This window comes from Miscanthus floridulus, chromosome 15, assembly GCF_019320115.1.
Source record: "Miscanthus floridulus cultivar M001 chromosome 15, ASM1932011v1, whole genome shotgun sequence".
Classification (NCBI taxonomy): domain Eukaryota; kingdom Viridiplantae; phylum Streptophyta; class Magnoliopsida; order Poales; family Poaceae; genus Miscanthus; species Miscanthus floridulus.
Window position 1 is genome coordinate 33,189,615 of NC_089594.1, and position 26,488 is coordinate 33,216,102.

The window sequence follows — 26,488 nt, forward strand, 5'->3', positions numbered from 1 at the left end:
TACGAAAACGGCCCGACCTGACAGCTACCGTGCCCGTGCCAAGCATGGCACGGCCCCATGCCATCCGTGCCTGGGCCGTGATGCCAGCACGATGGCACGGCACGGACACGGCCCGCTTCAACGGCCGGTACAGGGGCGGCACGGCCTCGAGCCGTTGGATGGAGCCCCCCCGCCTGCTGACCGTTGGATCTAGGGGTCGGGTGGGACGGCTTTATAAGCCAGCCGCCGCTCCTGGCTCGGAGCCTTTCCAAACCCTAGCTCATTCCGTAGGTCCGTCCCCTGTCCCCATTCCAGTCGCATCGAGCTCTCCCATCGACTGAAACCCTAGCCGCTCTCCTCTCTTCTTCCCGTCGTCCGGTGGCTAGTTAAGGCGGCGGTTGCTGCCTGCTGGCACGGGCACACGACACTTCTACACCACTCTTCCTTTCCCCTGACCGTCGATGTAGCTTTCTCGTCGAGATCCACCATCGTTCGTCTTCGTCTCTGTCTCGTCGCTCTCATCGACCTCGCCGGAGTCCGGCATCATTGGGGCTCCGCTCTGATGCGTTGAGGTACCAGGGTGTCGGGTCTCCGCAACGTTGTCATCGCCGTTGTCTCTGGTGCTCCGTCAAGAGAGGTGAGCCGTAACCCTAGATCTGTTCGTTTTTGTTCTTCTTCTTGATTTCTTCATGATCTTCTATTAACCCTAGGTGTTCTTGTTGTTCTTGGTTTTGGTAGGCGTTGGCGTTGAGGGATCGGAGGCCGGCGACGATGAGATGTCGGACGAGCAGGAGGACATCGGTCACTCGTAACCTGGGCTTCGCCGCTCTTCACCGCACTCGTAACCTGGGCTCCTCGACGCCGTCACCAAGGAGTCTTCCGGTGGGTAAGGGGTCAGTTCCGATGGCCGGTGGTTCCCTCTTCTCCCTCTCCGCCCTCAATCTCCCTCTTCTCCCTCAGATCCGGTGGTTCCCGCCCTCAATCTCCATCTGTTCCCTTATTCTTCATCCCTGAACGTCGATTGAGCCTTGTTCTCGGCATCCTCGCCGCATCTCCGTCATCTGTCCGTTGTCCACATCGCTGGCTGCCGCCACCTCTGGGGCTCCGGTCTCCGTTGAGGTACCGGGGGTGTGCAATCGGTCCGTCTCATCGTCGTTGTTTACGGGGATCTGGCCGTAGAGGTAAGGGTAAACTCTAACCCTAACCCTAACCCTAATCCCCATCCTAACCCTGCTTTTATCTATTGATTGTGGCAGCCATCGAGGAACCGGAGACGGTAGAGATGGCCCCAGGCGTCGAGCGACACGACGATGGGGAGTTTGACCACTCCTAGAACGACGAGCTGCGTATGTGCGGGATGGCCGGAGATGATGAGGATGATGATGTCCGCGAGGACGCTGCCATGCTCTTCGGCCGTTCTGTTGTTGATCCCCTTCCCGTCGACGACTCTGACCCCCCAGTCGACGTGGCTGATGCCGACGGTGGCCAGAGCGAGGTTAGCCCTATCGGTTCTAATCGCCCTTCCACGTCTGCTGTCTGGGAGGACTTTGAGAAGCACTACAAAACTGAGAAAGGTAGAAAGATCAGGTTTGCTGCCACTTGCCTTCATTGCCATAAGCGCTACTCTGCTTATTCTGCTCATGGCACTGGGCATCTTACTCGACATCTTGCTAAGTGTCCTAAGAAACTTGAGAAGACCTGGGGCATGACTCAGACTCATATTGCTTTTAATTCTGATGGTTCTGTTCGTCGTTGGGAGTACAGTGCTGAGGTAGCTTGTGTTGAACTTGTTCGTATGCTTGCTAGATTAGACCTACCTCTTATGATTGGTGAAACTGAGGCTTTTAAAGATTATATTAAAATTGCTCATAACCCTAATTTTTCACCTATCTCTAAGCGAACCACTGGTAGAGATCTGTTTAAATACTATAATGAGAAACGTGATAAACTGATGGTCTGTTTAAAGGATAATGTTGTTTCATCTATCGCTATTACCTCTGATATATGGTCTAGAAAGGCTAAAGAAGATTATTTATCTGTTGTGGCTCATTTCATTAATGCTGATTGGCAATTAGAGAAAAGGGTACTTGGTTTAAGGTTGATTGATGTGTCCCATAATGCTGAGAACATTGCTGAGCGTGTTGCATTTGTCCTTGCTGAGTATGGTATACTTAACAAGGTTTTTTCTGTAACTTTGGATAATGCATCTGCAAATAAAAATGCTATGGATAAACTAAAACCTATACTTAAAGAATATTTGGGTTCTGATCTGTTTTTGCATCAACGATGTGCTTGTCATATTATTAACCTGATTGTGAAAGAAGCACTGGCTGCTGTGAATCCTCTCATTAAGGATTTTAGAACATCAATCTCTTTTATGAACTCCTCTAATCAAAGAATTGCTGCATACAAGAGTTATTGCATTGCTAGTGGTGTTAGACCTAGGAAGTTTGGATTAGACATGGATATTAGATGGAACTCTACCTACCTAATGCTTAAGCACTTGCTGCCTCACAAGAGTACTTTCAGTACTTTCATTGAGACCAATTACCCTAGAGGTTCAGGTAGTGGTTTCCTTTTGACTGATGATCACTGGGCTATGGCAAATAAAATCTTGGAATTTCTTGAACTGTTCTATGACTCAACTGTTGATTTGTCTAGTGTTTACTATCCTACTTCTCCACTTATGATTCATCGTCTTGTTAAGATTGCTATACACCTGCATAGGTATCAACATGATGAACATCTAAGATATGTTATCCAACCTATGATTGACAAATACAATAAGTATTGGAAGAACATACCTGATCTTTATTCTATTGCATTCATATAGGATCCAAGAGCCAAAATTAAGGGATTTACCAAAGTGCTTAGAAAGTTACATTCTCTTTTTAATATTGACTACACTAATAAGTTGCTGGACACCAGAGCTCTTCTATTTAAAATGTATAACAGGTATGATGTAATGTATGGCTCTAGTAGGCTGAAAAGGGTTGTTCCTCCATCCCTGTCTGGTAAGAAAAGAACAGCTTGGGCTGAAATTTATGATGATGATGAGTTGGATGTTGGAGCTGGCTGTTCCTCCCTCCCTTCTAGTCTTGATCATTCTAGGAGTGTTTCTGCCACTTCCTTGCTGCAGGCAGTAACTGCTAATTCTAACTCTAGTGAGCTTGCATCCTACCTGGACTATGACACAGTAAGCCAGTTGGATGATGAGTTTGACATCATGCAGTGGTGGCATGAGCACAAGCTTACTTATTTAGTACTTTCTGTTCTTGCTAAAGACATTTTGACAGTGCCTGTGTCAACTATTTCTTCAAAGTCTACTTTTAGCTTAACTGGCAGGATCATCGAGGAGCGGCAGCGGAGGCTGAACCCTAAAACTGTAGAGGCGCTTACCTGCATCAAGGATTAGGAGAATGCTGAGACAAGACAACAGCACATGGTGGAGGACAAGGAGCTAGAAGAGGCCTTTGCTGGTCTTTATCTTGATGTCGACTAGTTCACTTCTCATTTATGTAATGGTTCTGTAATAACTGAGACTTGGACTTATGGTGATGGATGTAATGAACAATTAATCTAGGAGCTGGCTGTACTCTTTTCCTGTTTAGGGTTTCTCACAAGGGTGAGTTTTACCTAAACAGGTTTTTAATGAGGCAGCCATTGCACAGCTCCTACTTAAATTAGTTTTAGTTTCAAAAGTTTGTGTTCTTTGCTGTGCTGTGTTCTGATCTGTTTTTGATCTTTTGTGAACTTAGTCATTTTAGATCTCTTTGAATTGCTGTGCTGAGTTTATTGAGGGGTTTCGCCAGTTTAGTGCCTAGGCCGGCACGGGCACGCTGAGCCTAGAGTCAGCACGGCACGACACGGCATGCTCTAGGAATGATAGTATCGTGCCTAGGCCTAGAGTCGGGCATGGTGGCACGACATGGCACGGCACGGTTCATCAGCCGTGTCTAGCGTGCCGTACCCAGGCGTGCCGTGTCGGGGCGGGCTAGTGCCGTGTAGTGCTGTGCCGACATGTTTGGAAAACTATAGTCTCAGGCACAAATCTGAGTCGTCTCTGGGTTTGTCTGCTACCCAAAAACCAGACTTCCCAGATTTTTTTTATATTTTTGTTAATCCTTTTTGAAAGATTTTTTAATTCTAATCCGCTTGTTTTTTTTGAAACTAACCCATTTCACCGCGCCAATCTTTCTGGCGCGGTAAATACATGTTGATCACTTCCTTAGGCATAAAGACTTCTCTTGAGCTGACCCTCACCGTAATTGTTGACCTTTCCTCATACTAATGGAGCTCAATTGACCATAATACAATCGGTTAAATACGGAAGGGCGTGGATTATGACCAGCAGGTCTCTCCACATTTGTTGATGCATAGGTGCCGCCGGAGGATATGATACCCAAACTCCATAGGGCTCCCACATTGGTTGTACACAAGGTTGAATCGGAGGACCCAAATGAGACACTGGTGAAGCAACTTTTTGTTTCAATCGAGCCACTACGTGTGACACCACAATCTGCTTAGATGGCTCTTCTTGCTTAGGAGGTGTAGGCTCTCTTTTTTTAATGGATGATTCATATATAGAATCAGTCTTCTCTTTCTTATACTGCTCATGAGCCTATCAAAGGTGGATTGATACTTCACCACCCTCCCTGCATTCTTAGCCTCATTAGACCTCCATGCGCTAGTCTCAAGTCAGACGGCACAAACATATGCAAAATATACACGCCGGGCTTGTTAGAGTTGCCAGAACTGGACTGGCCGACCTGTTTGTAGGAATAGGGCTAGAATCGGCCTGGTCGGCCTTTGATGGGCATCCCTCGCCTCATTGTGTTGTTGCTTGTTTGATTCTTTGCTGACACAGCTGTGATCTTGAGTTTGTTGTTGCCATCCCCATCTTTCTCAAGCACAACTTTGCGACCTAAAATCTTCTTAACTTTCGGCGTTTCTCAAAGCTTGCTGATAATCATGTCCTTACTAGCGGTAGTATCATCTTGTTCTAGGAAGATTAGGGTAGCAGGCTCTCCCTTTTCAAGTATACCAATTGGGAAGCAAATCTTGTCAATCTGCATCTCAATAAGACTCAATCGTTCCTCGTTGAGGTCGATTGAACCTATCGAAGGAAAACATTGTAATCATTAGTCAAATGAGAAAAAAGAGTTATGCCCTTTGCAATAAGACCTCTTTTTCAATTCTTCAGATGATGGAAAAGCATGTGATAATTTAATGTAACTATGTCGGGTTTATAAACCTAGGGTCCCCAATGGACCCGCTTCCCTACAAAACTCGGCCCAGCAGGCGGCGCAATGACAACACACGCCTGGGCCGGCCTAGATACACAATAATAGGCCAAGACCAAGATCCGATCTCTGACGGGAACCTCCGACCAGGGCCTCTCCGAAGGGCCACGACCCATCACAGGAAAGAGGGATACAAAGCTAAAAATACTCCTATGGCCCGTCTAGGCCTAGGAGTTCGAAGGTTGGCCCACCGATGGGTTCGACAACTGCTCCGGGCACCTTTAGAGTGACGGGTAGAAAGGGCTGACTTCTAGGTTGGGGGCTCCGCCTCGCCTGACCTCTGGGTCACGGGCTCTACATCGCCTAACCTCTTGGTCGCAGGCTCCACCTCGCCCACCCCCTTTCTCTGACCAAGGATACGCCAGATCTATGCTCGTTCTTTCTTGACTGACACGGTCGGGGCCAACTAGGAGCAACTGACCGGGGATGCCCGCTCGGTATGGGCCCAGGGCACAGGCAGAGCAGATAAGATAAGGCACTCAAGTCAACCGTAATACCGAGGATCGTACCTTGCCATACCCTACGCACCTGTAGGACGGTGCCACCAGGCTATGATAGACGGACACTCTACAACCTTCCAAACATGTCAGAGCATAAATAGTGTTGTGGGCGCCGTCATTTGCCATACCAAGCGAACACGGTAAGCCTGTGAGACGCGTCTGGGCATAAACAATATTGTGGGCGCTGGTAGCCATCTCGTACCCAACAGCGTGGGCAACAAGACTAGGTAGCACATGTACGCACTCTCTCTCTTTCTCTTTGACTTGTAAGGTCATCCCCTTCACCTATAAAAGGGGATGCGCTCTCTCCCAATAGGAGGACGCTAGATGATTCGAGGACTCAACGACCAGAGGACTCGAATAGCTCTAGAACTCGATAGCTACACAGGGCATACGCTCCAATACTTAGTGCACGTTAGAGCACCCGTCACTCTCTCCCATTCGGTTCAGAATCCGATAGGGCCTTTGACACCCCCTTTTTTATTCCTACTCGTTTGTAATGCCACAACAAACTTCGAGCACCTAGGCTCAAGAATAAAGTCACCAACTGACTGAAACTGGACATAGGGCACGTTGCCTGAACCAGTATAAATCCTGTGTCATTGAGTGCTAGGCCACATTTGATTACAACGCACGGCAAAACTATAAATATTTACTTGTTGGTCAAATTTTATACCGACAATTGGCGTCGTCCGTGGGGAGGACGCCGTGCATTCACGCCTTTAGTCATCGGATGGCCCACCTTTCCACCATCTTTGGCATGGCGGGCTCAAGAGATATGATTCGCTTCGGCTCGATGGAGTTTCCCACGCTTCCACTTGATGGGATGTGGGCTCCTCCCGTCTTTGTGCCACTCTGGACCTTCCTCTTTGGAAGTCTAGACTTTGTTGCTGACTAGCTCGGCGTACTCTGCCTCTGCGAGGAGGTGCTCGTCCTGACGTCCACTAGAGGAGGAGTGCCCTCCACTGGCCCTAGGCCACTCAACGACCTCAATGTCGAGGCACTCGTGCTTCGCCTCGAGCCCATGCTGAGCTCAAACCCCACATTGAGTGATGTACATATTGTTCTTTACTCACTATTTAACACCTTTTGCTAACTCTCCGGAGGGACCCCGTTCTCCCCACCGCGACCGCCATGCGACTGGTTCCCCAATGGCTTCACGTCCCCCATGGACTGTGTTCGCGGGGCTCCAAAAAGATCCTAATGCCACCCCCTCTCATGTCCAAGTTCGTGGGGATGGTGGGCTACGCTCCCACCTCCTTCCATGACCTCGTCGATGATGAGGTCGAAAGCATCGGCTCCAGCATCGGTGATATCATGGCACCTGGCCACCCTCTATCCTAGGAGTACGCTGTGGTGGATGCCCCGAGATAGCCACCGGTGGTAGTGGAGTCTCTGCAGACTCACACCCCTTTGGGCCCCCGTGCGAAGGGCCTGGCACGTGAGCAGGAGCACGGCAAGGAGTTACGACAAAGGCGGCAGAGCCAGCCGCCACCTGCGCTGGTGCGCTCGGCGTAGCACGCTATGCCACATGCGCATAACTTGATAAGGGGCGCATCAGGTCCAGCGTAGCATCCTGGATGGAGGGAATGACCCCCCTTAGTTTGCTCAGGTTGGCCAGAACATCACTGCTACGGCGATGCTTCTGCGCAGCCTCCCCGAGCCTGCCGACCCCCAGGAATAGGCAATCCACCACAACCTCCGGACGCTGGTGGAGACCATCGCCATTTAGTAGGCGGAGAGCTCCGTGTAGTGACATCGGCTCATGGCCTCTTGCCCAACCAGGGACTAGGGCCGCACCAGTCGAATCACTCCATCCACTCACTGTAGCAGTTGTCGAGCATGGAGCAGGAAGCCACGGCTGCACCATAGACCAACCTGGAGCTCGCTCCGCATCGACCACCTATGCATGAATGGCTCAAGCCGAATCGTAGTGCTCGTAGCGTCATCAACAATCGACGCCATGCCCGACACGATGATGACGTCCATCGAGTGGCGGTAGGAGCAGACGGCGCGGTCCCTGGCCTGACCATCGAGGAGCATGGGGACACACACCCTAGGCATGGTGGCCAACCAAATGACCAGAGCCCCAGCCCGAATGGCCTGGGGACATGGGCCTTTGGTCGTCGCATCTAGAAAGCATTGTTCCCACAGCGCTTCCGACCACCCACCAACATCGCTAGATACACTAGGGAGACAAACCCTGGTATATGACTCGAAGACTTCTGGCTTGCTTGCCGAGCTAGAGGAGTGGATGATGATTACTTCATCATCTAGTACCTCCCCATTTGCATGGGAGAGTATATTCGAGCATGGCTCGAATTCCTTCTGCCTGACAGCATCCGTGACTGGGTGGATCTCAAGAGGGTCTTCATTAGAAATTTCTAGGGAACGTATGTCCATCCTGGGAATTCCTGGGACCTCAAGAGTTGCTAGAAGGAGCCCAATGAGTCCCTACAGGATTACATATGTAGGTTCTCAAAGCAGTGCAACTCCCTTCCTGATGTCGTCGATGTGGACATCATCAGCGCGTTCCTCTCTAGGACAACCTATAAGCCCTTGATCCATAAGCTCAGCTATGTGAAGCCCCATACCACCCATGACCTGCTAGACATTGCCACGAACCACACCTTTGATGAGGAGGTGGTTAGGGCGATCTTCAGCGGTGGTCGGGATAGGGGCAAGGCCAAGCACGAGGACCAAGGCGAGGGCCCCTCCACACAATAGGGCAAGAAGAACAAGAAGGATCGGCACCGACCAGCCAACCTAGCTTTGGTCGCCGTGGCCGACCACGTGGGCAAGCAAGCCCAGCATGGCCAGCCTAACCACTTCGACAATCTCATGGAGAGTCCATGCACCAACCACGCCTATCCCATCAAACATCTCTACAAGGACTGCAAGCTCCTTAAGCGCTTCCTGCGACAAGCCACCAAGCCAAAGGAAGGGAAAGGCAAGAAGGAGGCAGCCAAGAAAGGAGGCACGACGGGCAAGGATGAAGATGGCTTCTCCAACCCTAAGGAATGCCTCATGATCTTTGGGGGATTCGATGCTATCCACTCCAAGCACCAGTGCAAGGTACACTATAGAGAGACATGTGTCGCCGAGTCGGCCATCCCCTCTTTCCTTAGCTGGTTGGACTCCCTGATAACTTTTGATCAGAGAGACCATCCTTCCTACATCGCCCAACTAGGTAGCTACCTGCTCATCGTCGACCCCATCATCCACAAGAAGTGCCTCACCAAGGTGCTGATGGACGGAGGCAGTGGCCTCAACATTCTCTACATCGACACCCTTGACACCATGCACATCCCTCGGTTGGAGCTCCGCCCAGTGAGCTCTCCCTTCCACGGCGTGATCCTAGGAATGCAAGCGTACCCACTTGGGCAGATCAACCTATCCATCACGTTTGGCGACCGTGCCAACTTCCGCTTAGAGGTCTTGACCTTCGAGGTGGTGGACTTTTCGGGGTCCTATCACGCCATCTTAGGGTGGCCATGCTATGCCAAGTTCATGGCGATCCCCAACTACACCTACCTCAAGCTAAAGATGCTAGGACCGAATGGCGTCATCACCATGGGTAGCACCTTTTTGCATGCGTACACATACGACCACGAGCATTACAAACTCACCACTGCCATCGTCAACTCTGCTGATCTCCTGGCGCTTGAGAATTCAGTGACTCTAGTAGTTCCTGACTGCAAGGAGCCAACCTCCTCAAGTACCTTCCATCCGACTGAGGAAACCAAGGTGGTGGGGATCGACCCCACTGACCCGACCAAGATAGTGCGGATTGGGACCAAGCTCCTAGCCAAATAGGAAAGTGAGCTCGTCGACTTCCTACGCGCCAATCATGATGTCTTTGCATTGAAACCTTTTGACATGCCGAGCATACCAAGGGAGGTCGCTGAGCATGCATTATGCCTCATCCCGGGCTCAAAGCCTGCTAAGCAACACCTATGTTGCTTTGATGATGAGGGGCGTAGGGCCATAGGCGAGGAGATCACCAAACTCCTGGCAGCCAGATTCATCAAAGACGTATACCACTCTGTCTAGCTAGCTAATCATGTTCTTGTGAAAAAGAAGAATGAGAAATAGAGAATGGTTGTTGATTATACTGGCCTCAACAAGGCATGTCCGAAGGACCATTTTCCTTTGCCACGTATAGACTAGATAGTCGACTCAACCTCAGGATGTGAAATCCTCTCCTTTCTGGATGCCTACTCAGGCTACCACTAGATCACGGTGAAAGAGTCTGACCAGGTCGTGACTTCATTCATCACCCCATATGGTTCATACTGCTACATAACCATGCCTTTCGGTCTGAAGAACGCTGGCATGCTATCAATGGTGCATGCAGCAATGCTTCGCTGACCAAATTGACCTGGCCCACCAACCTAATGAGGTCAAGCGGCCGAAACCAACAATCACCGTATATGTAGATGACATAGTGGTGAAAATGGCTCAAGCTAGTGACTTGATCGTAAACTTGGCCACAACATTCACGAACCTCCGAAGGTTTAGTGTCAAACTGAATCCTAAAAAATGTGTTTTTGGGGTCCTAAAGGGGAAGCTACTCAGATACATCGTGTCCAAATGCGACATCGAAGCCAACCCCGAAAAAATCACTGCCATCTCCAACATGCGCCCGATACGTAATGTTAAGGGCGTACAGAGGCTCACCGGCTATTTGGCTACCCTAAGCCAGTTCATCTCCCAACTAGGTGAACGAGGGATGCCTCTCTACAAACTTCTCAAGAAGATAGACTCATTCGTTTGGACAAGGGAGGCACAACAGGCTTTGGAAAGCCTCAAAGCATCGCTAACATTGGCACCAATCCTTGTTGCTCCCGAACGGGGAGAATCCCTCCTCCTCTACATCACGGTAAGCAACCATGTTGTGAGCGCCGCCCTCATCGTCGAAAGGGAGGAGCTGGGACACCCCTCGAAGGCCCAATGACCGGTGTACTTCATTGGTGAGGTACTCACCGATGCCAAAGTTTGCTACCCCTAGGTTCAGAAGCTTTTGTACGCCGTGCTGATGGTGACCCAGAAGCTCCTGCACTATTTTACCGACCACGAGGTCATGGTTGTCACCTCGTACCCACTCGGGGAGCTCATCTGTAACCATGACGCCACCAGATGAATCTCCAAGTGGGCTCTTGATCTCATGGGCCACAACCTCTAGTATGTCCTCCATACCGCTATTAAGTCTCAGGCTCTTGTCGACTTCATCGCCGAATGGATGGAAGTTCAGCTCCTGACCCTGGACATCACACATGAGTACTGGATGATGTACTTCGATAGGTCAGTCATGGCGCTCGGCTCGAGGGCTGGAGTGGTTCTGATCTCCCTAGATGGGAGCAGGCTCCGCTACATGATCCGTCTCCATTTTTATCCTCGAACAATGCCGTGGAGTATGAGGCCCTCATCAATAGACTACACATTGCCATCGAGCTCGGCACCACATGGCTGTATGTCCATGATGACTTAGAGTTGGTTGTTGACCAAGTCATGAAGGAGTCCTTCTACAAGAGCCCTCTCATGGTGGTGTACTACTAGGAGGTTCGCAAGCTTAAGGACAAGTTCTGAGGGATTGGACTACATCATGTCCCTTGAAAGGACAACGATGCTATCAACCTCCTTGCAAAATTAGCGGCCAGATGGGAACCGCCTGCTGACAGGGTCTTTGTAAACAACCTCCACTAGTCGTCTACCTGCATCCGAGAGGATCTGACCCAGATGTGCTCCAACACCAATCTGGCACTCAGGGGCTCTAACCTCCCGACGTGCCCTGACCCCAACCGAGTGCTCGGGGGCTCCAACCATGGTGCCTCCATGGCACGTCGCCCAGCGACATCGCTGTGATGGCACTCGATTCGGTCGACTGGAGGCACCACTGCTTGCCTACCTCCTCGTGGAGGTTCTCCCACTGGAAAGGACTAAAGCATGATGAATCGCTCGATGTGCTAAGACGTTCGTCACCATTAGTAACAAACTTTACAAGCCAAGTCCATCAAGAGTGCTCATGAAGTGCATCTTGACTGACCAGGGGAAACAACTTCTCCTCGAAGTCCATGCCAGAATCTATGGACATCATGCGGCCCCAAGGTCGCTGGTCAGGAAAGCCTTTTGCCAAGGTGTCTACTGGCCCACTGTGGTACGAGATGCAAAGGAGGTGGTCCACAGGTGTGATGGATGCTAGTTCTACGCTCGACAGACTCATCTACCAGCACAGGAACTTCAGACCATCCCCATCACCTGGCCATTCATGGTCTGGGGCCTCGATATGGTCGGAACCCTCAAAAAGGCCCCGGGTGGCTTCACTCACCTACTCATTATGGTGGACAATTCCTTGACATCATCTATTAGTTTGGTGTCCTGAACTGTATCATCACCGACCACAGAACAAACTTCACCGAGAAAAAGTTCCTAGACTTCTGTGATGGATATGGCATCATGATCGATTGGGCCTCGGTCAGACACCTGCATACTAACAGTCAAGTCGAGCCGGCCAATGGCATGATCCTCCAAGGACTAAAGCCCCGCATCTTCCACCGACTCAAAAAGCATGCTAGGCGATGGGTTGCAGAGGTCCTAGCAATCCTCTGGAGCCTAAGAATGACCCCAAACCAATCCATAGGGTTCACCCCTTTCTTCCTTGCATACGGAGCCGAAGCAGTGTTGCCCTTCTACTTCGATCATGACGCCCCAAGTGTAAAGGCCTTCGACCGAGACCGAGCCATGGAGGCTTAGTAGGACATGGTCGATCTGCTCGAGGAGGCTCATGAGATGATCGTCATCCACTCTGCTCATTACCAGCAAACTCTCCATAGGTACCATGAAAGAAAAATCAGGGGGATGATCCTCGAGGTCGGTGATCTTGTACTCTGGAGGACCCAGTCAACCAAGGAGAAACATAAGCTCTCTCCACCATGGGAAGGACCCTACACAGTGACCGAGGTGATCCAACTAGGTGCCTACTGACTGAAGGACGACAACGGCAATGTTCTCACCAACACATGGAACATCGAACAATTACGTCATTTCTTTCCCTAAAGCTCGGTCTTACCATTTATTTCCATTCAATGCTTGCTCCTACAGCACCCTAGCCCGAGCACTCTCGGCCTAGGTCGCTCGGGGGCTCCATAGGGTGCGATACCACCCCCTTTTTTACTATCATATAGTAACACTTTTCGCCCAAACAAAAGGGCATCGCCCAAACAAAAGGACATTCCGTTCCTTTGATTACCCTACATAACTTGTGCTTTTAGCCTCCCGACCGATCACACCCCGCCATGACCTTTGGTTGCAAGCAGCTGAGCCTCATGGGCCATGCTCGGGTTCTTAAGGTTGCAGCCTATGGGTTAACAGGTAGGTGCAAAAAAGAAAGGACAAAAACAAAGCTACGCAAGGATAAAAACAAGGGCGGATGGGACAAGCTTCCCCTCACAAGTGATTTCATCACAAAAACAAACTTAAAATATTCTCAAATATAAAACTATTCACATGGGGGCTCCCTCATGAATTCATCTTTTACATAAACTGACTATTTCTACTCTAACTCTATTATGCTCCCCGGCGGCATCGTCTAACGGTGCAGTTGGCGAGGACAAAGGCAACTCGGTTGTGGTCGGGACAACGGCGCTTAGCTCGACTACGGTCGGGATGATGTTTGGCTCAGTTGGGGGCAGGAAGGTGCTCGCCTTCGACCTAGCTTCCGCTCCCTCCGTAGGTTGGACGACATCTTCCTAGCGTATGGCTTCGACCATGGTCGAACGGTGAGCCTCCATCACCCACTGTGCGGTGACTTGCTCAGCGACCATCTACACATGTGGCACCAAACTCTCCCCCAGTGCATGGATCTCATCTGCGCTCCACCTATCGGCGTATCCTCTGTAGATGGCCATGAAGTCCAGATCGGGGTAGTGGGTCACCACTGAGGTCAGCACCCCCGACGTCTCGTAGAACATGCCATCAGAGATGAGCGCCCAAACTTCATTCGGGACCTCCACCAGTTGGATGGTGGGCGTACTGGTGCTCGGTCCTGACCCGAACACCTCAGAGATGACCACCTACATGATGTTTTGAATCTAGTCGAGCTCTCCCTTGAGAACGTGTCACTCCTCAAGGAACTGGGCTAGCGCCACCGCGCCTCGACTGACCGCTGCTTTGATCGTCTCTAACTCTTGCTCCAGAGAGTCGATCTTTCCACCTAGTTCTAGAAACGGACGACAAATTTAGGAGCAAGGAAAAGAAAAATTCAAGGCATCAACCAAGGGTAGAACAGGTACGTACTGAGTCGAGTGCTTTTGAGAATGGAGAGCCCTTCCTCTTGCTAGGTGACCCTCTCGAGTAGCCGAGTGTTTGACTCCTCTGCCCCAAGCATCTGCCTCCGGAGCGCGATGACCTCCCGCTCGGCGTTCGGTTAGGCCTTCCGCTTTGCCTCTAGAGCCTTTAAGGACTTCTAGAGCACCACCTCGGTCTTCACCAAGTGGGCCTTCGCCGTGTCGAGTTCCTGCTCGGCAGCAGTCACCCACTCGATCGCACATAGTGCCGTCGCCCGTGCTCCTATTGCCTCGGCCGCCCGGTCTTAGGACTCACAGCGGGTGGACTCCAGCTGGTGCCTAAGCTCATCAACCTGCCGCGACACCACCACTTCTTGCTCCATCTGACCGTGCTCCTCTCGAAGAAATTAGGACTTACAAATCGACATCATCTCTAGGTCATGCGAGATAAGAAATAGGCATGCTGAGACAACCATTTGAAAGCCAAGGAATCAAAGACAACACCAACAACGTAGAAAAACTTCTGCAATGCGTGGTAGGTCGACAGTCATGGCCCGATGGATGAGCTCAACCCTCTCCAAGGCCTCCTTGAGCCTCTCCTTGGTAAGGATGAGATTGGACTCCATTGATAGTCCTCTCTCCCTAAGCAGGTGCCAAAGCTTCACCTCCTCCCCGTCGCGAAGGATGAATCAAGCCTTTCCTGGCTCACTGGGGCAAGGCCACACTAGCTCACGGGTCACCCCAACCCACTGGAAGATCTAGCCATTGTAGTATCAAGCGACAACTAGATCATCACTAACTTTAGGACGATAGGATTGCTGGCGGCTCCACCTTGGTGTCCTCCTTGCCGTCGAAGGGGATGTCTGCCACTAGGACTCCATGGCTCACCGGTGGCTGCTCTATGTCTGTCCTAGCCATGGCTCCTCTAGACCCCTCTAGCTCTGACCAGGCAGGTGAACCATGCGCTCCTCCAACGGGTGAGATAGGGAGCCCACCTTCCCTCCTCTCCTCCTCCACAACTGTTAGGGGAGAGACCACAAGAGTCACCTCTGACCCAGCCTCCACTATCACCACGGGGATCGCCACCATACCGCTGCTGCCGCTGCCACCATGCTCACGACCGATCAGGAAGATGCAACCCCCATTAATGAAGGTCACACCACCGCCAACCTGCTTCCCCGCCGCTCATCGCAACCCGCTGTAGGCTAGGTCTCCACTCTTCTCACATGGGAGGTGGAGAGATCCTTAGTCCTGTCAGCCCCTAGCCACTGTCAAACAAGCACAGGTTAGTCACACTCAAAAACTCAACTATGAGGACAAAAGGAAGCATGAATACATACCCAGACGAAAGCGGTAGAACCCTAAAGCCCTGACTAGCTAACGACAAGCCGACCAGATGAGGATCGCTAGGGGGTCATGACCTATGCCCCCTCACATCAATCGAGGGAGGAGGAGACCCAGCTGGTCCTCGATCGGCCCGTGAACGGCCGTGACCGCCAGCTCGTAGCAAAACCACTGGAGCAACTAGTGGGGCAGCTCCCCGTTGGGGGTCACGAACACGCGTCAACCTCGGAGACGTAGGGGAATGATCACTTCCCCCTGACCAGCATGCTCCACCACACTAGAGTAGGGGGCCACAAAGCCGACGATGCCTCCAAAGGGCACGGCGCCCGCGCCCGCTTCGCCTTTCGTTCGAGTGCAGCGTCTTCACTCATGGCATGCTTCCTCAACTTAGGAACATCGCCGCGCACCTTCGTACCATGCCCACCACTGATGGGTGCAACTGTGGGCTTATGATGCTCCTCCAAGGTCACAACAATGCCCCTATCTTCCTCATCCTCCAAGGAACTCATGTCATCACCTATCTCTATGGGCTCCTCTGACTCGAGCTCTACCTCCACGTCGCTCTAGCTCTCGCCACCATGGACTTGCCGGTTGATCTCCTTCTCCTTATCAAACCTCCTTTGGGCCTCTCGGCTTTCTTCTTCTTCTTGGCAAGCATGGCCTCCCTCTAGGCAGCTTGCCAAACCATGCCTTCTAGCCCTCCCGAAAGATGCGGCCACGATTTATAGCCCCGTGAGTCCCTTCAAAATGGGCAAATCAAAAATCAATCAAAACAAGAAGGAAAAGGTCATGAGAAAAAAGCATACCAAATTGGACAGCTTCATGGCATGAAGGGGTCCGAGCATCCCTTCAAGGGAGTCTTCATCCCTCAACTGCAGAACCCGATCGAGACGACTCCAGACTTCATCCTTTGACAACTCCTCTGGCGATGCCCGGTCGGGATCCGTCGGGCCAGAGTATTCCCACATCGTCCACGTTCTCTCCGCCAATGGGGTGACCCAATGGCGAAAGAAGGTATGGAAGACCCGCAACCCATCGAGGCCATGCTACATGAGCCTCTGAATCTCCATCTCGATAATCTCTAGCTTGTTCTGCCGATGGGCGAGACCCCACGACTATCTTTCCCTCCTCTCTGACCGCTCCCCGATGAATGTTAGGAACAGCACCTCTGCCGGGTTCCTAATGTAGAACCACTCGCTGTGCCACCCCTAGTTGGAGTCATAGGGGGAGTCTCCGGCCTCTCCCCGATGAACGTCGGGAATGGCACCTCTGTCGGGTTCCTAATGTAGAACCACTCGCTGTGCCACCCCTGGTTAGAGTCATAGGGGGAGTACGCGGGGTAGGAGACCAATGGCTTTGGCCTCTTCTACAGGGCTAACCCCCCAACCGGTATGATTCTAGGTGGCTTCCCCTTAGATAGGGCTCACTTGCTAAAAATCCACCGAAAGAGGTCCACGTGCGGCTCCAACCCGAGGAAGGCCTCATAGACGGTAACAAAGCCGGCGATGTGTAGTACTCTAGTCGAGTTGAGGTGCTACAACTCCAGGCCCCACTCGTTGAGGAGACCGCATAGGAACCAATGCACAGGATACCCGAGCCCGTGCTCATGGAAGGCAAGTATGGAGATGACCTCGTCGGCCCAGGGTTACGAAACAACCTCCCCCAATGAAGGATCCCTCCAATGTGCCACCTCCTTCAACGGAAGCAGCCCCTTCTCACGAAGGCGGCCAACACCTCCTTATCCACGTTGGAAGGCCTTCAGTTCAACATCGCACCTTAGATTTATGAATGAATCTGAGTTTTTCCTCTCCCTCACTCTGCCCTCCTCTCTCCTAGAAACCACTGCGGCACACGAACAAGCTTGGTGAAAAGAAGGAGAAATGGCAGTGGTTGAAGAAAGATGAAAGAACGGGAGGAAAACCCTCTCCCTTCCCACTATTTAATGCAGAAAGGCACGTGGCGGGACATGGCCATGGCTGATGGGACGTGGCCTACTCGACAAAACATCGCCTGGCTAACGGGACATGGCCTGGGCGAGGCCCACCATTACCACAACCCGGGCACAGGACAAAAGGTGCAACCGCACGCAAATGACCCCCTGCCTTCCCAAGCAAGGTTTGGAGGGGCCCACCAACAGAATCTCCATCGAAGAGAGGCCAACGGGTTACCCGAGTCGATCAGATGGCTCGGGCAGCTGCCGAGAGACAGGTAAGGAGTAGTGGGATGCTCTATGTGGGTTATGCCAACCCCATCATGAACGATGGACATAGATCCCACTCGGACATATCCGATAGGACCTCCCTAGACCCGTCACTCGAGCCATCATGGTAACTTTACCAACCCCTATTCTACTTTCCCAGTGCATGAGCATTCATTTATCCATTCTCATGCATACATTCATCCATACATCCAAGCATTGCATATGCAATTGTTGCATCACAACACTTCACGTTGCATCACGAAGCAGTAGTCATCTCATTCGATAGAAGCAACAACCGACTAGAGTTCAAAGGTTGGCCCGCGAACGGCTCAAGGACACCTCGCGTCAAATAGAGCTAGGGGAGAAAACACAGATGAGCCCCAGCGGCCTTCGCCCGATCCACTCAGAAGCGGATAGGGTCATCTCAACCTTCTCGTTCGATCCTGACCTCGAGCCATGCCCACAAAATCTCCATCAAGGGGAGGCCAGTGGGCCACCTGAGTCGGTCTTCGGAATAGCTCAGGCATTTGCTGAGAGGCGGGTTAAGGAGCAGTGGAATGCCACATGAGGGCTATGTCAGCCCCGTTATGAATGATGGACCCAGATTCCACTCGGACATGCCCGTTAATGAGCTCACTAAGCACGTCACTCGAGCCATCAAGGCAAGCGACGTTAGCTCAACCCCTCTAGTTATGGAAACCACGGATGGGGTGACGCACGAAACTCGACCGACCCCTATCGAGCCCAATAGGGCTCAGGGGCTCAGGCCACCTGACCCTGACTGGGGAGTCTAGCCGACCGCATAGGTTGTGCTCGAAATAGACATGGGCAAACACCCCGACCAAAAAAGACACAAGAGTCCGTAGCCCTAAAAAAGAGTACCAAGGTACTCAGCCTCCGACTGACTCCCTAGTCGGCCGTAGGCTCGGGGGCTACACCCACCAGGTGTGCTTACATACACCCAGTGGAAAATGGATTACCAGCGAGTCTCCTCCTCAGGGGCTAGGCGCCTATGTCTGCATGGCATGCCTCCACGGCCTTTTCCAGTCCTCCACATGGAGGCTAGGTGCTCAAATCCTATTTGGTTACCCTACGCGGTACAACAAACCAAGGGGAAAAGTACCGAAGTTCCAATAACAGCCCCTTCACAACTTCATAGAAGTCCCAAAGGGGCTCGGGGGGTCCTATCGGGTTCATAAACCCGGGGTCCCCAATGGACCCGCTTCTCTACAAAACTTGGCCCAGCAGGCGGCGCAATGACAGCACACGCTTGGGCTAGCCCAGATACATAATAATAGGCCAAGACCATGATCCAGTCCCTGACCGACACCTCCAACCAGGGCCTCCCTGAACAGGCCATGACCCATCATAAGAAAGAGAGATACAGAGCTAAAAACGCTCCTACGTCCTGTCTAGACCTAGGAGTTTGAAGGTTGGCCCACCGATGGGTTCAACAACCGCTCTAGGCTCCTTTATAGTGAGGGGTAGAAAGGGCTGACCTCTAGGTCGTGGGCTTCGCCTCGCCCAACCTCTGGGTTGAGGGCTCTGCCACACTCGACCTCTGGGTCACGGGCTCTACCTCGCCCAACCTCTGGGTCGCGGGCTCTGCCTCGTCTGCCCCCCTTTCTCCGACCGAGGATACACTGGACCTCTACTTGCTGCTCTTTCCTAACTGACATGGTTAGGGCCAACTAGGAGCAATTGATCGGGGATGCGTGCTCGATGTGGCCCCAGGGTGCAGGCGGAGTAGATAAGATAAGGCACTCAAGTCACCATAATACCGAGGACCATACCTTGCCATACCTTGCACACCTATAGGACAGTGCCACCAGGCTATGACAGATGGACACTCTGCAACCTTCCAAATGTGTTAGAGCATAAACTGTGTTGTGGGTGCCGTCGTTTGCCATACCAGGCGAACACGGTAGAGCCTGCCAGACGCATCTGGGCATAAACAGTATTGTGGCCACTAGCATCCATCTCGTACCCGACAACATGGGCAACAAGACTAGGTAGCACACATACGCACTCTCTTTCTCTCTGACTTGTAAGGCTATCTCCTTCACCTATAAAAGGGGATGCGCTCTCTCCCAATAGGAGGACACTAGACGATTCAAGGACTCAACGACCTGAGGACTCAAATAGCTTAATAGCTCTAGAACTCGACAGCTAGATAGAGCATACGCTCTAATACTTAGCACATGTTAGAGCACCTATCACTCTCTCCCATTCGGTTTAGAGTCCGACCGGGCCTTTAACACCCCCCTTTTTTTTTATTCCAACTCATTTGTAACCCCACAACAAACTTCGAGCACCTAGGCTCAGGAATAAAGTCACCGACCGACTAAAACTGGACGTAGGACACGTTGCCTGAACCAGTATAAATCATGTGTTATTGAGTGCTAGGCCATATCTGATCACAATGCACGATAAAACTACAAATATTTACTTGTTGGTCAAATTTCACACCGACAAACCATTTTTATGAAATTCATCAAATATATTGTCATATTTAGTGGGATCACAAGTAACCTCACATCCTCCTTCTGATTCTAGTGAATCGGCTTGAGAGATGGACAAGTGAATGATTTTTTTTGCGCATGCCAAATAAATTCAGCAAAGCAACATTCTTTAGTTTCATCGTCTGACCTATCCGAATGATATTCTATAGCATGCATATTTGGAGGATGTGATCTATGAACATCCCGATAATCTTTCAAATGACTTTCAACAACAACAGGCTTTTGCAATAATTGATTGACAGTAAGAAACGCATAATGCTCAAGCTTTTCCTTAATACTAGAGCACAAACCATCCAAAGCCAAATCAGTCAAATCTCCCTAAAATTGCCAAATGAAAGCATCGATTTTGAATGTCTCTAAAGAGTTCAACAAAGTCAAGGATGGATTCATCATGCCCTTGCGGAACAGATGCAAGATGTGACAATTTCATTTCATGGACTCCATTACAAAAGTGTTCATGAAATCTTTCTTCCAATTGAGCTCACGAACTAATAGAACAAGCGGCTAAAGATGTAAACCAAGAAAAAGATGAATCAATAAGAGACAAAGGAAAATGTCAAATATTCATAAAATCTAAGGTACTAGCTTCACCCATTTGAGCAAGAAAGAAGCCAATGTGCTGCATAGTAGATTTACTATCTGCACCAGTAATTTGTAACAAATCTGGTATCCTCCAACCATCAGGAGCTTTTAAGAAATCAAAATCAGGAGGGTATGACTTATGATAAGTAGTCCCATTTGGCTTAATTTGACACCCAAGTTATTCTCAATAGATTTAGACAATTCATCTACAAACGGATTCAAAGTTTCACTAAAATCGGTAGCAAGAGCTACAAGTGCACTATTAAGCACAGGAATTTGACTTGGCAACCTTGATGGGTTAGGAAGAACCGTATTATACCCCGCTGAAGATCAATTAAATACTAGCCCATGATCAGTTCGCACATTATGAGCCAAATTTGAAGCAAAAGTGACCATTGACATGGTTGTACTAACTCCACCTAAATGGGCCTTCGATTTTGGTCGCCGAAGAAGGCCCATTTGGCTTTGTTAGCTATTGCATACATGCTTTGATTATCATAAAAATTATAAGGCATGTCATATTGAGGTTGTTTAGAAGTCGATTCTTCAGCGGGTGCATCAACATAATCAGACATCGACTTACCCTGTAATCTACCAAAACATGACATGATCATATTAATGACAGTCATAAGATTGTTATCAGCAACCGTCCTATGGTCTTGCAACATCTTAGCATAATCAACGAGTAGAGTAAGGATCTTCTACCTCTTCATTGATTTTTACCTCTGTTGCAGTGGATGTAGAAGTGGCTAGATCATCGAAGATGGGCTCACAGAATTGAGTAACCTTGCTCCGCCATCCTTTAAAGTAGCTCGCAAGGAACACCTATAGATCGGTGGTGAACTTGGCCTCAATCTTCTGGTGAAGATCCTCAGGAAGCTCTTCGATTGATGTTGAGTATGTTCTCCATGTTGAAGGGATCGGTTGGATCAACCTTCTCCTTACCGTCCTCCGACATGTTGCTAATAGATTGATTCTTATTCTTCCCTAGCGGAGTTGCCAAAAAAAGTGTATGTTAATGCCAAATCGAGTCACACACCAGCAAGGACTAGCACGCTCGAGGTTGCACACAACCTAGATCGTTGCAAGAACACAATAAACGACAAAATGGTCCAACAAGCTAGTTAGGTCAATTCGATGTCCGTTCTTTGCTTGGTAGACTTCTGAACACTTCTAGGGAATAGGGTCGGCAAGGCCATCTAAAACATCGCCAAATCTCATCAAAACACGTGACAAACAACAAAGATAGAGAGAGTTAGGGTAAAAGGGGTAGTAGATGTGTTTTTGACGATTGGAAGTTGGATTCCTCAATCGACCATGATCCTCTCGTTTATATACAGGGGTGGTCTTATCCTAATAGGAAACAACTCTAGAATGCATCCCACAAGTTTACTATGCAAAACACGATCTAAAACTGAGTTGGAGTCCAATCGATCTCGAAACAGCAAGAAAACCGGCTAGGCTAGGCTCTTCGGTTACAGGGTAACCGGCTGGCTTGTTTGGCAAATTGGCCTAGCCGATTTGGACAGTGCTGGGCCAAAATCCTCCTTTTCTTTGCTTGGACTCCAATTCTTGTTGTGCCCAATATTTTATTTCATAATGTTGACGTCAGGAACTCACTAGTAAAGCACATTCTCCTTGTTAGCACAATTTTTACTATCAACAAATATTTTTTAAGCGAAACACTAGATAGAAAAATAGGGTGCAACCCAAACTACTAGAATCAAGAATTCCCTTGAGTGCCAAAAAAAGTCAAAGAAAATACTAAAACCACCAAGGAAATAATTCTTACTTGTGATGACCAGCTCTAGTTATTGCAATTTGGGCTTATTTGCAATATCTCACAAAGTTGAGAGCTCTTCATCAAATAGCACAAACCAACCCAAAGGGCTAGGGTTAGGGAGATTGAGAGAGAGAGAGAGAGCTAGGGTTAGGGAGATTGAGAGAGAGCTTAGGTCCACCAAATCTGCCACAGAGAGAGAGAGAGAGAGAGAGAGAGAGAGAGAGAGAGAGAGAGAGAGAGAGAGAGAGAGAGAGAGAGAGAGAGAGAGAGATCTAGGTGATTTGGATCGTCCACTATTTTGTTGGCTCCCACTTCTTGTATTGCTTCATCTTATAGTGGATTTGTCTCATCATTGGCCGTGGTTTTTCCCGCAAAGGGTTTCCACATAAATCTTGGTGTCCTCTCTTGACTCGGTATTTTCTTTGTCATATGTATTGATTAAGTCACCATCTTGCTTGCTATTGGTTTGTATGTGAAGTGGTTGCTTGTATGGATGAGTTGGCATGAAATGAACTAGGAGAATACCCCACGCATTGCTGCGGGGATTTTAGATAATTTAAAAAGAAATTAGACTATTTATATTTATAGTTATATGAATGAAACTATCTTAAATTAATTTTGGTGAATGGTTTGACACATCGATGTGGACAGCTAAATGCTTGTTAGTGGATGAAGAGATAACCATCATAATTACATATGTTAGTTGGCTATAATTGTAAGTTCTAGTGGATTGTTGATGTGGATAGCTTGCATGTTGAGAGAAATCTCTAGTGGGGTTTAGCTTTATAAGAGTATAGGATTTGAGTGGCTTTTTTATATATGGAGTATGAGATGTTGGGGATGATGTATTAGTGAGCTAATTGATGCTATTATATTTTTGCTAGAAGATGGAACAACTTGTGGCTTGTTGGATTCAAGTTTAGGTGTTGTTTTGAATTACACACACAAGGTGTTCGGTGATATATGCTTGTGAGAAATTAGTTTGTTAATTTTGATTATTCCACTGTCCCTCTATTATCACACTACTCCTTCCATTATAATTTATAGGTTATTTTAACTTTTTTAGATATATAACTTTTACTATATATATATTTATATCTAGACATATCATATATCTAGGTGTATAGCAAAAGATATGTTCATGACAAATGGCAAATGGTTTCATCTTCTTCACCCAGGATGCAGTTTCACGTATTGTATTTAACTGATAAATTTTCTGCTTGAGTTGCATAAATTTGCTGTACCATTTTGACATTTTCTACAAGCTCTGTACCACATTGCATTTAACTGATGAGCCCCTCTTGTCTGAGTGGATTTTTTTTTGGCTTGGCAGTAATCGTTTGCACATTGTAGAAACAAAATTGTAGGTATCTTATTGTGTTTTCAGAACAATAGGATCTGAGCTTGTTTTCAACTGCTAGCATTGATATTTATTTTCCTTGAAGGTTTTGGCAGTCCAGAATGATTTCCTTAAAGGCCGGCTGCCAAAGAAAGCTGGGACCATATCTAATTTGCTAAAGCAACAAGAAAATGCTCCAACCACCAAGTAAATTAGTTTCCTTTGAGGTTAATAATCTTCAAGAAAATTATCTAGACCACCAAGGTATTAGCTATTTCCTTGACTACTCTTAACCTCCAAGGAAATTGTGATTTTCCTTGGATGCTATTGACCCCTAAGATAGTTGTGATTTCCTTGGGGCTGGCCCTCAAGGAAATGCTTACTACCATCAAAAAGAAATGCTTGCCATAATAAATTCTATGATTCTAATCACTTGACACATGAACAAAAACATATAGATCGATCCCAACCAAGATATTAATTTAACATATCAGAAAGAAGTTTACAAGTCCATTCAATATGCATGCTTCTAGCTATGAAGTCCTTGCATCATAACACAAGTGACTAATAGACCAACATGATGGACTTGAATTTGGACATTGCTAAGATATTGGTGATCTAGCTAGCTATTTGGAAAACAAAATTGGCAAAGAATATATAAAATGGCATGTACTTTCGGACTTACTCCTTGGTTCCTCGAAATTAAGATTTTAATATAACATTGTGTCATCAAGCTAAGGTAGCGGATTTGAGAAATGACAAGCTAAAGCTAGTTGGTTGTTTCATCATATCCGGCGGCCGGATTGAAGAACATGGATGCATGCATACTCATGGAGATGTGCCCGTACAATTGACCGGTGGATGCACATGCACTCTCTGATGAGAGTGAGACGAAGCACTACTGCTCTCGTTGTTGGCGAAGTAGACGTGGTTGCATAGCACCGTGATCTCGTACGGCTTAGTGTAGGCCGGCCCCACCTTGAAGCGCACCCTGGCCTTGACGTAGGGATTCATAGGGACGCTGGTGTTCACCCTGCCGAGCTCCGACAGGTTGTCCTCCTTGGTGATGCAGAACGCCATGGGAAAGCTGGTTGTGTTCCAGGGCGGCTGGTAGCACGGCGTCGGAGCGCCGGACTCGAGCACCCACGACGACCCGTTGGGAGTCAGGTACTCCATGCTGACGCTGAGCAAGAGGTAGTAGACCCCGGCGCGGCGGCTGGGGTTAGCGACGGTGACGTTGAACGCCCAGGTAGCGCCCGGGGCGACGTGCCAGCTCATGGCGTCGGTGATGGAGAAGCTAAGGCGCACAGGGCGGAGCACCACCGTGACAGCCGTGGCCACGGCGCTCGCGGCGATGGTCCCTAGTATAGCGGCCAGGGCGCACAGCTTGCCGCTCCATCGTCGGACAGATCGGCAACGACGACGGACTTCATCGCCGGTTTCCATATGCATGCGTCGGCGGCGGTGGCAATCGTGTGCTTAGCTTGTTGTGTACTGGAACAATATATATAATGCTAGTAGTAGTTAGCAGGTTTAAGTGTTACTTTTAGCTTTTTTTTTTAAATAGCTTCATGAGCTGAACAGCTCTATCTGTAGAGCTAGAGCCGTTTTGGTAAATCGTTTGACAAAATAGCTTCACATGCAGATCTTATTAAGACATGCTCTTTCAGAACACCATGCAGGATCCACTAGGGTGAGATGAAGCCATGTGAAATAACTATTTTAACTTCACCCTCCACGTATTTTTTTGTGAGAGCACAATTTAAGTAGATCCTGGTGAAGCCATTTGGTATAAAATGGCTCCAAACACTAGGAGCCGGTGTAGAAGCCATGCTAAACAGGGTCTTAGTATTAGGTAGGGCTTTATTTGAAGCCATAGAAAAGCCGGATCCTAATAAAGCCTTTAATTTTTGATAAGCTCTACCAAACAAGCCATAGAATAAAAGGCATTATATTCATGATTTATATCACTTGGCTTAGTTTTTTGAGCTGATGTGGACAATATATCTGGGTTTACGGAGAAGATGAGTGCGACCAGTTCACCAATGATAACGTTAACACATTGCTAATAATGTCCATGCCCTGCTATGTTTAAAGCGTGAAAAGAAAAAAAATGATTGTTTGCACCTGAGGTTTGTTTCCTTTTTTTTCTTTATAAATTTGTAGTCCCCCTTTTTCTATATCAACTGGTGAAAAGAAAAAGATGATTGTTTGCACCTGAGGTTCGTTTTCTTTTCCTTTCCTTTTTTCTTTAAATCTGTATTCCCAGCCCCTTTTCTTCTTTTTTTAAAGTCGCATGAGTAAGATTTTGGCTTCAAATAAAGTAATAAACACGGCGCTTTTGTTAGCTTGTCAGCCTCTTTATTCTATTGCCTCGAAAGTACAGCATCCGCGCTAAAGTTAAGGGGCCGGCTGATACTGAAATTTTCATGTCGAAATCATTCGGAAATAAAGTAGGGGGGGGGGGGGGGGGGGGGGGGGGGGGAATTAGCAAACGAACGCTTCACAATGCAATAAAAAGACTACCAATTAAAAAATTATATTTGAGATATATAGATGCTAAGGTAGTTATTTACTTGCCTTGGACTTGCTTAGGTAAAACAAATGTTGGAATCCTGTTATGCCTTATACAGATGCTACTAGACTCGACG

The 26,488-nt window shown here is 48.9% G+C and overlaps 1 protein-coding gene across 1 annotated transcript; it reads right to left on the bottom strand.

The window, feature by feature from the left end:
- Nucleotides 1–24,665: 24,665 nt before the first annotated feature.
- Nucleotides 24,666–25,289, bottom strand: LOC136507326 (uncharacterized). Its single transcript, XM_066502088.1, has one exon. It carries the CDS (start codon nucleotides 25,287–25,289, stop codon nucleotides 24,666–24,668), a length of 624 nt encoding a protein of 207 aa, XP_066358185.1.
- Nucleotides 25,290–26,488: the final 1,199 nt, after the last annotated feature.

Bases quoted from the DNA above. Each gene is read 5' to 3' on its own strand.
- LOC136507326 (XM_066502088.1), bottom strand. From the start codon at position 25,289: ATGCATATGGAAACCGGCGATGAAGTCCGTCGTCGTTGCCGATCTGTC.